Source organism: Pteronotus mesoamericanus, unplaced genomic scaffold, assembly GCF_021234165.1.
Source record: "Pteronotus mesoamericanus isolate MK-2021 breed Mesoamerican mustached bat unplaced genomic scaffold, CSHL_Meso_final scaffold_705, whole genome shotgun sequence".
Taxonomy (NCBI): Eukaryota; Metazoa; Chordata; class Mammalia; order Chiroptera; family Mormoopidae; genus Pteronotus; species Pteronotus mesoamericanus.
Genome location: NW_026555326.1, coordinates 11,220,031 through 11,235,173, shown reverse-complemented (window position 1 = coordinate 11,235,173; position 15,143 = coordinate 11,220,031). Strand labels below are relative to the sequence as shown.

Here is a 15,143-nt window from a genome sequence, read left to right as displayed (position 1 = left end):
CCTTCTACTGTACTGTAACATATATAACCAGCCTCTCCTCAGAGGCTCTGGTCCAATTATGTATCAGAGTAAGGGTGGCAAGGCAGTGAGAGGTGATGATTTGTTTTTCTATGAGGGGAAAATTTGTCTGGGTTGATGTTTATAAGCATGAAGGAGAGAGAACATTGTGTGCTTAACCCAACTTCCCCATTTCTGAGAAATTATTTCTTTCTTACACAATTCAGTTATCCAGTTGGCTCAGCCTTGCCACCTAGTGGGTAAATAAATGTACTGTTAAAATCCTTAATCCAAGAATTGTCTCAAAAAACAGAAGCTTTTCGGAGTCTTGAAACTTGACCCAAACTTCTCCTTGAGTAGCAAAGATGATCCTTTGATCATGAAAAAAAGAAGCAGAGGGAGGAATAAGGTGTTCATGACTGAGAGGAAGAAACCACATATTAAAACAGTTTCTTAAAAATCTAGACTGACATTTAAAAACACTTTCTTTGTTAATAACATTTATAGTATACATAGAGCCAACTATACCTGTGTGTTATAAAGATATCGCACAAACATTTGATTCTTATGAGATAGGCTGACAGATATTTTGTACAATGTATATTGTGATTCAGAGAGTGCAAGTGACTTGCCTAATTTCACACAACTAGGACAAAATTCATGTGATTTATGGTTTAAAGATCTTTCTACTAGCGTATCTCTGATTCTTAAAAAAAGTCATCTTCTTTGTAAACCCTTTGTAAAGATTTCTCTGATTCTACAAGCAGAATTGTCACCTTTGTATTTCAATAGCATGTAGGACATGCTTTTTAAAAAAAGTTTATATTTATTGATTTGAGAGAGAGAGGAGGGAAGAGAGAGAGAGAGAGAGAGAGAGAGAGAGAGAGAGAGAGATTTGTTGTTCCACTTATATATTCATTGGTTGCTTCACGCCCTGACTGAAGAATGAACCTGCAACCTTGGTGTATCGGGACAAGGTTCTAACCAACTGAGCTACCCAGCCAGGGCTAGAAAATTCTTCTACATGTTATGCATATTGATCATTTATCTTGTAATTATGTTTAATATTTGACTATTCCTACCCACTAAACTGAGCCAAAGCTAAGAGCCATGTTTTTTTTATAGCCTGGCATAATTTAGGTGCTTCAAAAATTCTAAAGAAAGGTTGAAATCAATCCAAATGATTATTTCACCCTGATCAACTATATAGCCCATTTCATTGCTTGTCCTTCTGGTTTTGGTTTCTACTCCAATGCCGATGGTATTTCCCCTAGCCGTGGGCTTGGTTGTGGTAGGTACAGATCAGTGACCTCCATAAAGAGAAAATAAAACTAAGGCAGAACATTTCCTGTTTCAGATGTTATAGTTTTTACAGTGGCCTTCAGTTCTTGGCTGTGGTGAGGTAGGGTAAGAGGGCAAAATGAAGAGGCTGATTAATTTTTTAAAACTCTGATAACTAGTTTCTCAGAGGTAGGAGTAGAAGAAAAGTGCTGTATCAAAGATTGACTGCACAAAACCCTTGATATTAAAATTATTGGTTCAAAGATTCCAAAATAGCCCATAGTGGAGGCAGAATCTAGTTATCTGATTTCTCTTCCACTTCCTCAAAGTCCACCCTCCATTCATATGCAAATTTATCTTAGGAAACATTTAACTAATTCCTTCGTATTATCTGTTGGGAGGATGATGAATAATTTGGTTAAAGAGCAGACAGAAAAATTAAGGAAGGACTTTTATAATGTTCTGCCTTCCTTTCCTCCCCTTAATACCGGTGCAGTTTCTTGGCACCATGGAAATTATCTGTTTTCTTGAGAAGAAATGCAGGAAGGAACTTGCCATGGAATATATGATTTAGGGTAGGGAGGGTTTGGGTGGATCTGGGAAGTGGTTGAGGTGGCCACAAGTTTAAGAAGGTAAGGGGGAATCAGTAAACGACTGGATCAAGCTGTGGTACATTTACACAAAGGAATAATACACAGCAGAAAGAACTCCTACCTTTTGTGACAGCATGGGTGGAACTGGAAAGTGTTATGCTAAGTGAAATAAGCCAGGCAGTGGAAGACAAATACCATATGATTTCACCTATAACAGGAACCTAATGAACAAAACAGACAAATGAACAAAATAGAACCAGAGGCATGAAACAAGGAACAGGCTGACAGTGACCAGAAGGGAGAGGGAAGGAGGATAAGAGGGGAAAAGAAGGGGAAGGGTATAATCAATGAACACGCATAAATGACCCATGGACATGGATAACAGGGTAGGGACTGACTGTGGGGGTGGAGGGTATGAGCAGGGCAAGGGAGAGCAATGGGGGAAAACTAGGACAACTGTTATAGAATAACATTAAAAAAAATACAACTTGGTTAAAAAAAGAAGTTAAGGGGGAAAGTTCAGGACTGGCTAGGGTGAAAATACCCTCCCTTTTAAAAATCAAAATAATGTAATATAATGTAGTTGAAATCATGTAATATTTAATACTTACATTAAAAAAGCACTCCTCAGGTCTCTACTGAATTATTTCTTCCAGTTATTTCAGCTTTTTAATGTGTTATTTACTTCATATTTCTAAACTGCTTCTTTTATTTCTTAATTTAGAAATATTAGACATATCTACTCCTTTTTTTGTTATAATAATTGAAATTTTAAGCATTTTTATATCCCATTGTATCCCTACCTTCCATTTCCTGTTACCTCAACCTCCCAATAGAGTTATATCACAATTTTGGCTAAATCCATACTTAGTGTTTACATTATTATCACTGTGTAAGTTATATCCATGTGGAGCCAAGTAGTGTATTTTGATTGTTTTATGTCTTGAATAACCCTTTGTTTTGACATTATAATAACTTAAACAATTTCTTTACTTTACCATGCACCTAGCTTCAGTTTATTTTCAAAGTGACAATTCTGCCAAATGCTTATTAATATTTTTTCTCAAATGGGCAACATACCAGGTAATCTAGAAAAGTTTTCAGGGAGGACTTCCAGCCAAGATAGAGGTGTAGGCAGATACATTTGCCTCCTCGCACAACCAAGAGAAGGACAACAACAAATTTAAAAACAAAAAATAACCAGAACTGCCAGAAAGTCGAACTGTATGGAAGTCTGATAACCAAGGAGCTAAAGAAGAAACATTCATCTAGACCAGTAGGAGGGGCAGAGATGGGCAGCTGGGGTGGAGAAGATGTGTGGCAAAGCAGCAGCTGGAGGACTGGGCCACCAAGGCAGCGGCTGAGAGACCAGGTGGTTCCACATTTGTATGTGGATATACTGGGAGGAACAGCTGGAGAGCGAGGCAGACCACAAACTCCAGGGTTCCAGTGTGGGAAAAGAAAGCCTCAAAACCTCTAGAGGTAAAAACTGGTGGGAGTTGTGGGGGCAGGAGAAACTCCCAGCCTCACAGGAGAGTCCATTGGAGAGACCCATGGGGTCCGTGCACAAACCCACCCACCTGAGAATCATCACTAGAAGGGCCCAATTTGCTTGTGGGTAGTGGGGGAAGTGACTGAAAGCTGGCTGAGAGCCAAGCAAGCAGCATTGTTCCCTCTTGGACCCCTTGCCCATAGAGAGCATCACAACTCAGTGACCGACCTGGGTTGCCCCACCCTGGCAAACACCTAAGGATCTGCCCCTTCCAACATAACAGGAGCGCTGAGACAAAGAAATATGGCCCAAGGGAAAGAACAGATCAAAGCTCCAAAAATAGTACTAAGTGATGAAGAGGTAGCCAACTTATCAGATACACAATTCAAAACATGGGTAATCTGGATGCTCACTAAATTGGTTGAGTATGGTTGCAAAGTGGATGAAAAAGCAAAGGCTATGCCAAGTGAAATAAAGAAAAATATACAGGGAACTAACAGTAAAAAGAAGGAAACTGGGACTCAAATCAATGCTTTGGAGAAGAAGAAAGAGATAAACATTCAACCAGAACAGAATGAAGAAACAAGAATTCAAAAAAATGAGAGGCTTAGGAACCTCTCAGACAACTTCAAATGTTTCAACATATGAATCCTAGGGGTGCCAGAAGGAGAAGAGGGAGAGCAAGAAATTTAAAGCTTATTTGAAAAAATAATGAAGACGAACTTCCCCAATCTGGTGAAGGAAATAGACTTCCAGGAGGTCCAGGAAGCTCAGAGAGTCCCAAAGAAGTGGACCCAAGGAAGCACACACCAAGGCACATCCTAATTACCTTACCCAAGATTAAAGGTAAGGAGGTCTTAAAAGCAACAAGAGAAAAAGAGACAGTTACCTACAAAGGAGTTCCCATAAGACTATCAGCTGATTTCTCAAAAGAAAAGAAGCAGGCAAGAAGGGGCTGGCAAGAAGTTTTCAAAGTTATGAAAGGCAAGGACCTACACGCAAGATTACTCTATCCAGCAAAGCTGTCATTTAGAATGGAAGGGCAGATAAAGTGCTTCCCAGATAAGGTAAAGTGAAAGGAGTTCATCATTATGAAGCCTTTATTATATGAAATGTTAAAGGGACCTTATCTAAGAAAAAGAAAAAGATGAAAGACTATGAACAGTAAAACGGAGGGGGAAGGGAAGAGGAGGAATAGGGGAAAAGGTACAGGGAATAAGCAGCATAGATAGTAGGTACAATATAGGCAGGGGGAGGTTAAGGATAGTATAGGGAATGGAGAAGCCAAAGAACTTATATGTACAACCCGTGGACATGAATGGGGGGGCGATGCTGGGTGGTGGGGTGGTGCAGGGTGGAGGGCAATAAAAGGGAGGAGAAAAATGGGGAAAAAATTTTTTCTGGAGACTTGCCCCATCCATTTTAATTCTTAGTCTCCATCGCCACCTGCTGACTATAGGTAGAGTGGAAATAAAGAATTATGAAGCACAGGGTTGATGTTTTTGAACTAGAAAATGTCCTTTCTCTGGTCTCTGACCTTGAGAATGACAATATGAAAGAAGAATGTGCTCCTTATGATAGGATTTAGAAAAGAGAATATAAAGTCATTAAATATCCTCTTCCCTACTCTGTCATCCTTTCCTTAACTATGTTTTCCTAGAAGGAAAATCTTTCCTAATGTTACTTTCTTTCTATGCTATCTGTGATCATTCTAAGCTTTTGTCTGATCCACCAAAGGAAGAAAGAAAGGTGGGTTACCCACTTGTATAAAATTTTTACAGCTTTGTTGATAAACTACATTATGATAAACTACATATATTTAAAGTGTATTAATTTCATGTTTTTTGACATATGTATACCCATAAAATTGTTGTCACACTCAAGATAATGAATATGTTACTCCTAAAAGTTTCCTCATGTTCCTCGTGCCCTGTTGTAAACCATTCCTCCCTCCCTCCACCCATCCCCAGGCAACCATTCATCTCTTTTCTGTCATTATATATTAGTTTGTTGTTCTTATAATTTTAAATAAATGGAAGCAAACAGGTACTCTTTTTTGTTGTTTGGCTTCTTTCTCTCACATTATTATTTTGAAATTAATCATGTTGTGTGGATCTGTGGTTTATTTCATTTTATTGCCTACTGGTGTTCTGTTGCATAGATTTACCATAATTGGTGTATCCATTTACCTGTTGATGGACATTTGGTTGGTTTCCAGTTTTTGGCTAATTGAGATAAGACTATAATGGACATTTGTAGGCAAGACCCATTATTTTTCTTGAGTCAATACTCAGGAGTGGAATGTTTCAATTGTATGGTAAGTGTATACTTAGCTTTTAAGGAAACTGCCAAATTGTTTTATAAAGTGCTCGTACTATTTTATATTCCCACCAGCAGGGTGCGAGAGCTCCACATTTTGCCAACATTTGATATGGTCAATCTTTTATTTTAACCATTCTAATGGTGTGTAGTATTTTCTCATTGTGGTTTTAATTTGATTTGCATATCCATAGTGATTAATGATGTTGAGAATCTTTTCATGAGCTTATTTTGAACTACCTCTTTAAAAATATTGCATTAGTAGTGGGGCTAATCCTAAATTTGGGCAAAGGAAACAGTATTACATGACAGATGTCATAAAAGGATCTCTTTAACCAGTTGGTTATGAAATTCTTAACTTACTTAAGATTCCCAAATATGAGGAATAAAGTTACTCTGATGAATTAAGAGAACCAACATAAGGAACAGTTTTAAGAAAGATGCTTTGTGAAGCAATGGCAAAGTGGCTGTGGTCCCTAGAGGAGGTGAAGAGAAAGAAATAGGGGATGAAGAATTACAAAAGAAATTTGAAATGGCAGACCAGATAGGACACCCTGTCTTGTAAGTACTGACCAGTGTGTATATGTGTTCTGGGGAAGTAAGTTCAGGTGAGTGAGGATGAGAGAAGATGGAGAACATAAGTGTCAATACGTGATTAGATTAGGGACAGGCCCAAGATAATAGAGTAGCTGAAGGTGGGAGGCTGAGACCAGAAAAAAATGGGGAAATACTTAATATAAAAGTTACCTCCTAAATAGTTTTTGTTCAGAGGAGCACTGTTACTTTAGAACATCCTGGACTAGAACAACTTCTATTCTCAATTCTTTTCTTCTACGAATTAGATTCCTTCAACTTTGGGCTTCTCCCCCTCCCCCTGGCTCTTCCTTTTGGGTTTCATATGATAGAAGAAAGTAGCTTTTGTGGTAGCAGCCACTGCCTCAGCTTTCCTTTTCTGCTCAGCTCCAAAATGAAAATTTTTAATGGCTCTTTGTTTCCTTGACAATACATAGTATAGTGGTTAAGAGTTAAGGCTCTAGAGCTAAACTGCCTGGGTTCAGTTTCTGGCTCTTATCATTTATTAGCTGTATGACTGCAGGCAAGTTGTTTAATCTTCCTGTACCTCAGTTTCCTTATATAAAAATAGCAATGAGGATATTAACTTCTTTAATAGTTGTGAGGATTAAATGAATTAAAAATTTAAAAGTGTTCACAACATTGCCTGACAGATTTTAAGCTCTCAGTAAATGTTAGCTGTTCATTGAATTTAGACTCCTTGTTTCTGCTTTCAAGGTGCTTCATAATCTGGCCTTGACCCATTACCCTTCTATCCCATTACTGCTTGCCTAATTCATTTAAGTTTTGCTAGTTTCCTCACTGAATCATGAATCTGTGCATAATACCAGATGGTTGCTATTGCCTGGAAGATGGTGCTTAACAATTTAAATCTTCTAAGGTCACTTGAAATCCCATCTTCTCTATTACCTCTTATTATTTCTTGAGTTCTCTCCAACCATCTTCCCATCAGAATTCATAGTACCATAGAATTTAGTGAGTAATTACAAGCTCATCACTCCTTCATGTGAATCAGTTTTGTCTCCCTAATAGCCTGTAAACCTCCTGAGGGCTAAACAATGTCTGATGCTTCTGAGCCCCTTTTCAGTGGAGTGACTACATTGTCTTACTCATTTTCAAGCATCCGTGAAGAGACTGAACATAGGAAACCAAAGGAGTGAAGAATTCATAGCTTTAATAACAGTTTGGTTAGGGGTGGGGATGATAGTTTCTTTATTATCAGTGCCATTCTCCAAAGGCAGAGATCCCTTTCACCTAAGATCCAGACAACTCCCACTTCATTTCTGAACCAAGAAAGCAGAACACATCCTCCTCAAATATATATATTCATCCAATAGACTCTTCCCTAATCATTTTTTCCTCTTTCCACCTTCCAAGAGAAAATCACTAGAAAATCATTGAGTTTATTTATGGGTAATGATCATGTCTTCCTCTTTTAGTTCTGTCCTCTTAAAAGTCTCAACCCTTCAGTTTTCTACTGATCATCAGGACCACTATAACCTCTAAGCTTGTGGGGGTGATCTTGGGTGTAGATGGACTGAAACAACTCACTGTAAACGGGACTGGGGAAACTGGTGAAGAGTCCCTAAAGAGGTCTGGAATGCAGAAGCCTGGCCCAGAATCCTTATTCTGTGATTATTTCAGCTTTGAAGTACAGACTTATCTGATTCTGGATAAATGTAGATGGCATTGTTTTGTGTGTCTCCCAGTCCCAGCTGATTGCTTCAGTGATTCTTCATGTTCTCCCTTGTCAATCTGTATGCCCAAATCATTTTCAAACCAATCAAGGGCTTTCTGGCCTACTTATTGAATGCAAAGCAACAGAACCAAAAGTCCAGAAAGGAGTGGGGCTGGGAGGGTTGCCGAGGAAAGAGGAACCCCAGCATCTGAGGGGAAGAGATGCAGCTTTTCTAAGTCTGGCAAGAAGGCTCGAGCATCCTCTAGAGCAGCTTGAGCTGCCACGGTAAAGTTGGGGTCACCAGAGATTAAAACGTCAAAGACACAGGAATGAAAGTAAGCATCTTCAACTGGCAGCCCTTCCTTGCACAGCTGTCTGGCAGTATCAATGGTTATAGCTCCCGGATGATTGCACTCTGAGCGAGAGAGTCGCTGACTTGGGGGGCACCCTCCAACACAGAGCTGTAGGTCCTGCTCAGCTGAGAAGGCCCTGGCCACATCCTCTGCTACCTTGATGGAGAAGGAGAGCTGCCCAGCTGTCTGCCGAATAATTATAGTTGTACCAATATAGGCAGCTTGGATCTCCACATGGCTCCCAGGTTTAGCAGTTCGAATGGACAAACTTGAGCCCCCAGGTCGGGCACCTCCATTGATAGAACCATCTTCAAAGGCTGCAGGAAGATTGTCCACCTCAGCCTGGTAGACCTTCTGATCAATGCATTCCTGCATATTCTTAAATATAATGGTGAGCTGTGAGGGCAAGAGGGAAAACAGTTCATTTTGGGCTCAGGGCATTCTTCCCCCTTCTCCCAATCAGGCCTCTTCCATAGTTAGGGATCTGATCCCAGCAGAGATACAAGGCTTAGCATGGCCCTCGTTCCTCAATCCCTTCTCAGTATCTTCTAATATTGCCTCATTCCTGCTCAGTCTGTCTCTCTAGTTTTTGGCCTCAATCTCAGGAACTCCCATAGGAGAAGGAAAAGTTTCCCTTCTGTAACACCTCATCCCAGGGCTCCTCAGCAATCTTTCCCCCAACTTTCTTTTCAGTGTTTTCTGACTTGGAGTGAAATTCTCACCCAGGGAAAGTGACTTACAGGAACAAATATTTGGTAGGAGGGGGTGATTCCAGACAAGGGAGTGGTTGAGGGAAAAAGGGAATAGGGGGCATTGCTGAGGAATAGTGGGAATGGGATGGGAGTGGTACCGTGAAGTGACCGTAAGATGATCTGGAGGGGCAATTGAGTCCTGACCTTCCGGGTGGTTGTGGCGTTGGCCCCCGAAGCCACGGGGGAGCTGGTGGCCTGGACAAAAAGGAAGTCATTATCCAGCAGGGGCCAAGCTCCTTGGACACGGCACGTGTGAAAGTGGTGGTGGAAGCTGCGCACGTGGGGGTCCCCGAAGGCGGCGCAGTGTAGGAAGCCCGGGGGACGACCGTGCAGCCGAGAAAACCGACCTTCATAGTCACAGGGGTCCGGGGCTGTGGAGCCGGAGGAGAGGGCGGGGCTCGCGCCTGCAAGGGCGGGGCCAGAGGAGCGGACGGGCCCAGCGCCTGGAAGGGCTGGGCCCCGGGGCGGGGGAGGGGCCGTGGGGCCCTGGCGGGAGCAGTTATGCTGGATCATCAGGTCCTCGATGCCATGCACCGCAGAGTGGAAGGCGAGGTCCCCACGGCAGGTGCGGGCTGTGCGCCGAGTGCATAGCGCATAGGAGCGGAGGGCTCGACAGAGACCACTGGAGCCCACCCCTCCATCCCGGCCTCCTCCTCCTCCTCGGAGTGCTCCTGGTGAACCCCCACCTCTAAGGCTCAAGGTGGACGATACATACTCAGCATTGCAGCGGAGGATCTTGCATTGAGAATGAGCTGAGAACATAAAGGAGAGAGGTTTGTGAGATGATCCCCGGGTCCCCGCTCAATCGGAATATGCTCTCCCAAATCTCATTAGGGGATTCCAGTCATTCCTAAAATGACTTAAGGCCTCCCCAAGTCCCCAGCCCCCAGCCCCCAGTTCCCTAGTCCTGTCTTCACTCAGTTTTGCTAAAGATGTTTAAGCATGTTAGGTCTCGTCTCCCTATCCATAGAGATCTTTTCCAGTGCCCTTTCCCAAGTTGAATGGGAAATAAAATGTACCTGTTTGAGAGTGGGGCAAGTAACCAACTCCTCAGCACCCATCTCTTCTCACTCACATGTGCACATGCCCACCCCTAGATAGCAGCCTGCCCTCTAGATTTCCCAAACCCTTCCTTAGCCTTTCCTTACCATATCCACAGAGGAGCAGCAGGAGAATGAGAGTGCTTAGAGTTGGAGGACTGCCATGGGGGAGCCAGAGAGCAGGGTACTGGCTTGGATCCCTCATACCTCTCCAGCCAGGTGCCCCCAGGCTCCAGTTCTTTCTAGCTGATGACTGTCCTACCTAGTGAATTTTGACTGGCTGTCCTGTAAGAGACTGAAAAAAGAAATTTGGCTGGTCATGGGGAAAGAGAAAAGTTGAAGATTGTTCAGGATGATGTGAAGAAAATCTGGAAGGATCAAGAAAAGGATAAGCAGACTGGAGTTTGGGGAGAATAGGGCTCCTCAAACTATAAGTGTAGCTGTTAAACCTCTGTGCTCTGCTCTTGTGACCACTTTTTGGTCCCTTATGCAATACACCTTGGTGGGGGGTGGAAAGAACATTGAATGGCCTCAGGGGGCAGAGTCCACTACATTCCCCCATTCTGAGCTACCAAACAGCAGAAATATCCAAAAAGGAGTAATCATGGGGACAGATCAGATCCCAGTCATTCCAGTAGGCTCCGTGATAGAATTAGGATCTGAAAAACACTTCAGAAACATACCTCTTATTTGCCTCTCCCCATCAGGAGGGAACACCCTCCAGGGGTCATTCATTTTTTTCCCTTTGTGTCAGAATTTTTAGCAAGAAGGAGTAATGGTGGAATACCCACCCCCTTGGTATTCAAATGAAAAGGGAACCAATTTCTTTATTCTATTCTAGAGAGCTGCAATTATAATCCTTTTCTCTCATCAAATAATGGAGTGTAACCCAAGCATGCAAATCAATATTTGCTTGTTATGAGTCAACAGTTCTTGAATATTTCCAAAACTGACTGAAGAATTACTTTTTTCATTAATCTTCTGTATGCAAATTGAGAAGTCCTTAGTCTTTTGGTGAGGAGAGGGTTTAGGGGAGGACTTGCCTCTCTTGGAATAAGGATATAACTGAGGGAAGAGTCATGCAGAAGGGAGGATAGGATAGCAGGACTAGAGTTGTGTGGATAAATAATTTATGACAAGTGGCCACCATCCTTGGAAGCCCAATGTAAAGGACACTGCTAAGCAGGGACAGGGTAGAAGAGTAATAGTGACTAATCATGTGAGACTAAACAGATTAGGGGGATGGAGGAAACTCATCCTAAAGAAGGAGGCTTTCTCAGAAATCTTGAGCTAACAAGGTGAGGAGGGAGCTAAAACTGTCAGAGGAGAGCTGGGGAATTAAACTTCAGATGGCCAGGGGCCTCAGGCCAGAGAGAAATCAGACAGGAGAAATGGAGATTGGGCACCTTAGCGTGGAAGAGATCTTACTTAGCTTTTGGACCAGAGATATCCAAGTAGGTGTTGTAATTTTATGAAAGTCTTAACTTTAATCTAAAGGCTTATTAAACGAATTGCAATTTCATTTTGACTTACTGTTTCCAGAGGTCAAACATTACTCTGATATCCAGTTGTCCAGATATGACTGCCTACTCTGTTGGTCAGCTCCAGCCAGGGGATCCCCCGTCTCTTTCTCCATGTCTCCCCCAGGTCCCCAGACCTGCAGCAATCTCAGTGAGGTCAGCAAGCCAGAGAAAGTCTAGTGTGGGGGGAAGGGGGAGTATATGGCTGGCCAGAGCAATGGACAGCTGACAGGGGAGGGAGGTGGCTACTGAGTTGACTGTTTTAAAAATAGCTAAGTCCAAAATTCCAGGAGCTTTGGTGGGGGTAGGGTTTGGGAGTGGGGAGGGTAGGAGGATTAGAAAGAATGAGGAGTATAGGGTGCCAAGTAGGGGAGGGGGGACAAATATGACAGGCAAATCAGATATCCAATTCTAGCTTATATGACTCTAGTCACTGTCTACTCCAAACAGACCTCCAGCATGCTCAGTAATGAGCCTCCAGCTTTTAAAAATTAGGGTCGGCAACTGTATACCTCTCATTCACCACCCTCACCTCTGCTATATTGAATATTACATTTAGTTTCTACAGGACATATCTAGTGAGTAGCTGGCTTTAAGTAAGGTTCATAGCAGAGGTAGTTCACAGCCCTTCCCCCATCTTTGCAGAGTATTTCAGAAGGACTGAAAAAAAAGCCAGCTGTCCAGAGAAGAAATCTGAGCTCTTAAGTTGTTTAGGAGGAGGGTTTGTTTCAGTCTTCCAGCTCAGATCCTTGCAGCTGTCTATCCCCCTACCACCTTCATTTTCATTCCCTTAGTTATACAACAATTTCTCTTCCCTCCCTCTCACCAACACACACACGTGTGCACACACATGTGCACACACACATGCCCCCCCCTCTTGAATTGCTGGGGGAGGAGGCTAACCCAGGCAAAGAAGTGAAGAAGAAATGGGGGATATAAGTTTTTGATAGTTACTAATCTGCAGGGGAGGGGCACTGGAGAGAGAGAAAGAAAGAGAGAAAGGAGACACAGAAAGATACTTTTGTGGAGTAACATAATCTTATGACATTTTAAAATATTGCAGCCAAGGAATTTATCCATGGCATATTTTTGCAGCCATAGGCATCTGGGATCATTTTTCTCTTAGTACTTGCCAAGTGAAGTTAACAGAAGGGTTGATTCCAAATTGTTTTACTTAGGCATCTGCATTAACTGACTCTACATTTAATTCAGAATCTAGAGGCCTGCGAAGGACTCTTCTCTATATTATACACATATATCCGACAAATTTAGTTTTTCTTTAGAAAAACTAAACCACATGAAGCCATATTATAAAGTTTTTATTACCAAAATGTAAAATACCCCCAACCAAACTATCGAAGTGACTTTAGAACAATAATTTGACCATGACATCCTAAGTGGGATATACTCTAAAGACAAAAAGAAGTGCAAAAATATTTTAAAGTAGTCATATTGTTGGCGGTAGTGTTAGTATTGTAATTTTGAAACTATTATGTTTTGTGAGATAAAACTAATGAGAAATATTAGTATCTTTGTGAACCAGGATTTTTGGTGTAGAATAAAGAGATACAGATTTACAGTTCACAGTTAAAAACTCTATAATTCTGAATTAAATTGGAAATATAACTTGGAGCTTATGGTGTTTTTATCCTAAAATATTTCCTAACTTGATCCTAAAAAGGTCTAGAAACAAATAATCCATTAGCAATGAACTTGCTAGTATTTAAAATGAGCTATCTTAATACCATATTCCACTAAAAGAAACTCCTTGGAGAAATGACTAATTTCAGGTATAGGACAGGAACAAGATAAGCAAGGAAGCTTTCAAAGATTTAAGAGTGCATTAAAAGTAATCATGAGCTACTAGAATAATTTCTACAGGCCAGTATGTGTCAAAATGGGCACTATCTGCAATGGATTTAAGTATATTTGCTATGTTTATATACATTTAAATCTGAGTTCACAATGATACTTTATTGTGGTAAAATATAGATAACATAAAATTTACTACCTTAACACTTTTCAGTGTACAGTTCAGTAGTGTAAGTTTATTCATATTGTTGTGCAATCTCCAGAACCTTTTTCATCTTGCAAAACTGAGACCGTATACCCGTTAAACATAAATTAAACTTATTTTGAGATTATTATAGCTTTACAGGCAGTTGTAAGCAATAGTAAAGAGAGATTTGAGTGCCCTTTACCCAGCTCCCCCCGAGTGGTAATATCTTGTGAAACTATATAGTACAATATTACAACCAAGATATTGACATTGATACATCAAGCTACAAGACATTTCCATTATCAGGATACCTCATGCCTCATCCTCACCTTAACATCTAGCGATAACTAATCTGTTCTCCATTTCTATTATTTTGTCATGTTAAGATTGTTATATAAACAGGTTATAGTATGTAACCTTTGGGGACTAGCTTTTTTCACTCCGCATTTTTCTCTGGAGATTCACCCAATAGTTATGTGTGTATCAATAGTTTGTTTCTTTTTATTGGGGAGAGATGTACCACAACTTGTTTAACTATTCACCTGTTGAAGGACATCTGCCTTGTTTCCAGTTTTTGGCTATTATTGATAGGTTTGCAATAAACATTTGCATACAGGTTTTGTGTAAGTATTAGTTTTTATTACTCTGGGATAAGTGCACAGGAGGGCAAATTCTGGATCATATGAAAGTTACATATTTAGTTTTTTAAAAAATAAACTGCCAAACTGTTTTCCAAAGTGGCTTACCATTTTACATTCCCATGAGCAATGTATGAATGATGTGGTTTTTTGGCATTATTCTCATCAGCATTTGATATTATTATTATTTTTTATTCTGGCCATTCTGATGGATATTTAGGGATATCTAATTGTGGTTTTAATTTGTATCTCCCTAATGGCTAATGCTGATGAACATATTTTCATGTGTTTGCTATCTATATATCCTCTTTGGTGAAATGTCCCTTCATGTCTTTTGACCATTTTCTCATTGGACTGTTTTTTTAATTATTATTTTTTTTTTACTGTGGACTTTGGGAGTTCTTTATATATTTTAGATAATAGTCCTTTCTTAGGTATGTGATTTGTATAATCACTAGTTTGTCTTTTCATCCTCATAGCAGGGTCTTTTGCAGAGCAAATGTGTTTTAATTTTGATGAAGTCTATTCTATCAGTTTCTCCTTTTACAGATAATGTTTTGGTGTCAAATCTTTAGCTCTTCTAAAAGTTTTATACCTCACATTTAAGTTGGTGATCCACTTTGAGTTATTTTTTTGTATAAGGTCTGAGACTGAGGTTAAGGGTATGAATGTTCAATATCGTCAGCAATATGTATTTAAAAAACTATTTTTCATTCAATTGCTTTTGCACCTTTGTGAAAAAAAATCAGTTGGGTATATTTGTGTAGGTCTACCATTGGGTCCTCTATTCTGTTTCATTGATCTGTGTATTTAATCTTCTGCTAAATACCCACTATCTTGACTGCTATAGCCTTTTAATAAGTCTTGGGGTAAAGTTTTGAGCAAAATGGGCAGGCTAATTCCTCCCA

At 40.7% G+C, this 15,143-nt stretch overlaps 1 protein-coding gene across 3 annotated transcripts; it reads right to left on the bottom strand.

Moving 5' to 3' along the window:
- Nucleotides 1-7,412: 7,412 nt before the first annotated feature.
- On the bottom strand, nt 7,413-11,797 carry HJV (hemojuvelin BMP co-receptor). Of its 3 annotated transcripts, XM_054563241.1 has the most exons (4): nt 11,612-11,797; nt 10,187-10,373; nt 9,183-9,790; nt 7,413-8,682 (listed from the first exon to the last, which is right to left on the bottom strand). In XM_054563241.1, the coding sequence occupies exons 2-4, from the start codon at nt 10,281-10,283 to the stop codon at nt 8,059-8,061; spliced, it is 1,329 nt and encodes a 442-aa protein (XP_054419216.1). In that variant the 5' UTR covers nt 10,284-10,373; nt 11,612-11,797; the 3' UTR covers nt 7,413-8,058. The 3 variants fall into 3 exon arrangements, with proteins under 3 accessions (XP_054419216.1, XP_054419218.1, XP_054419217.1); XM_054563243.1 differs by lacking the exons at nt 10,187-10,373; nt 11,612-11,797 and having other exon boundaries at nt 9,754-9,773; XM_054563242.1 differs by lacking the exons at nt 10,187-10,373; nt 11,612-11,797 and having other exon boundaries at nt 9,137-9,505.
- Between the last annotated feature and the right edge of the window lie 3,346 nt (nt 11,798-15,143).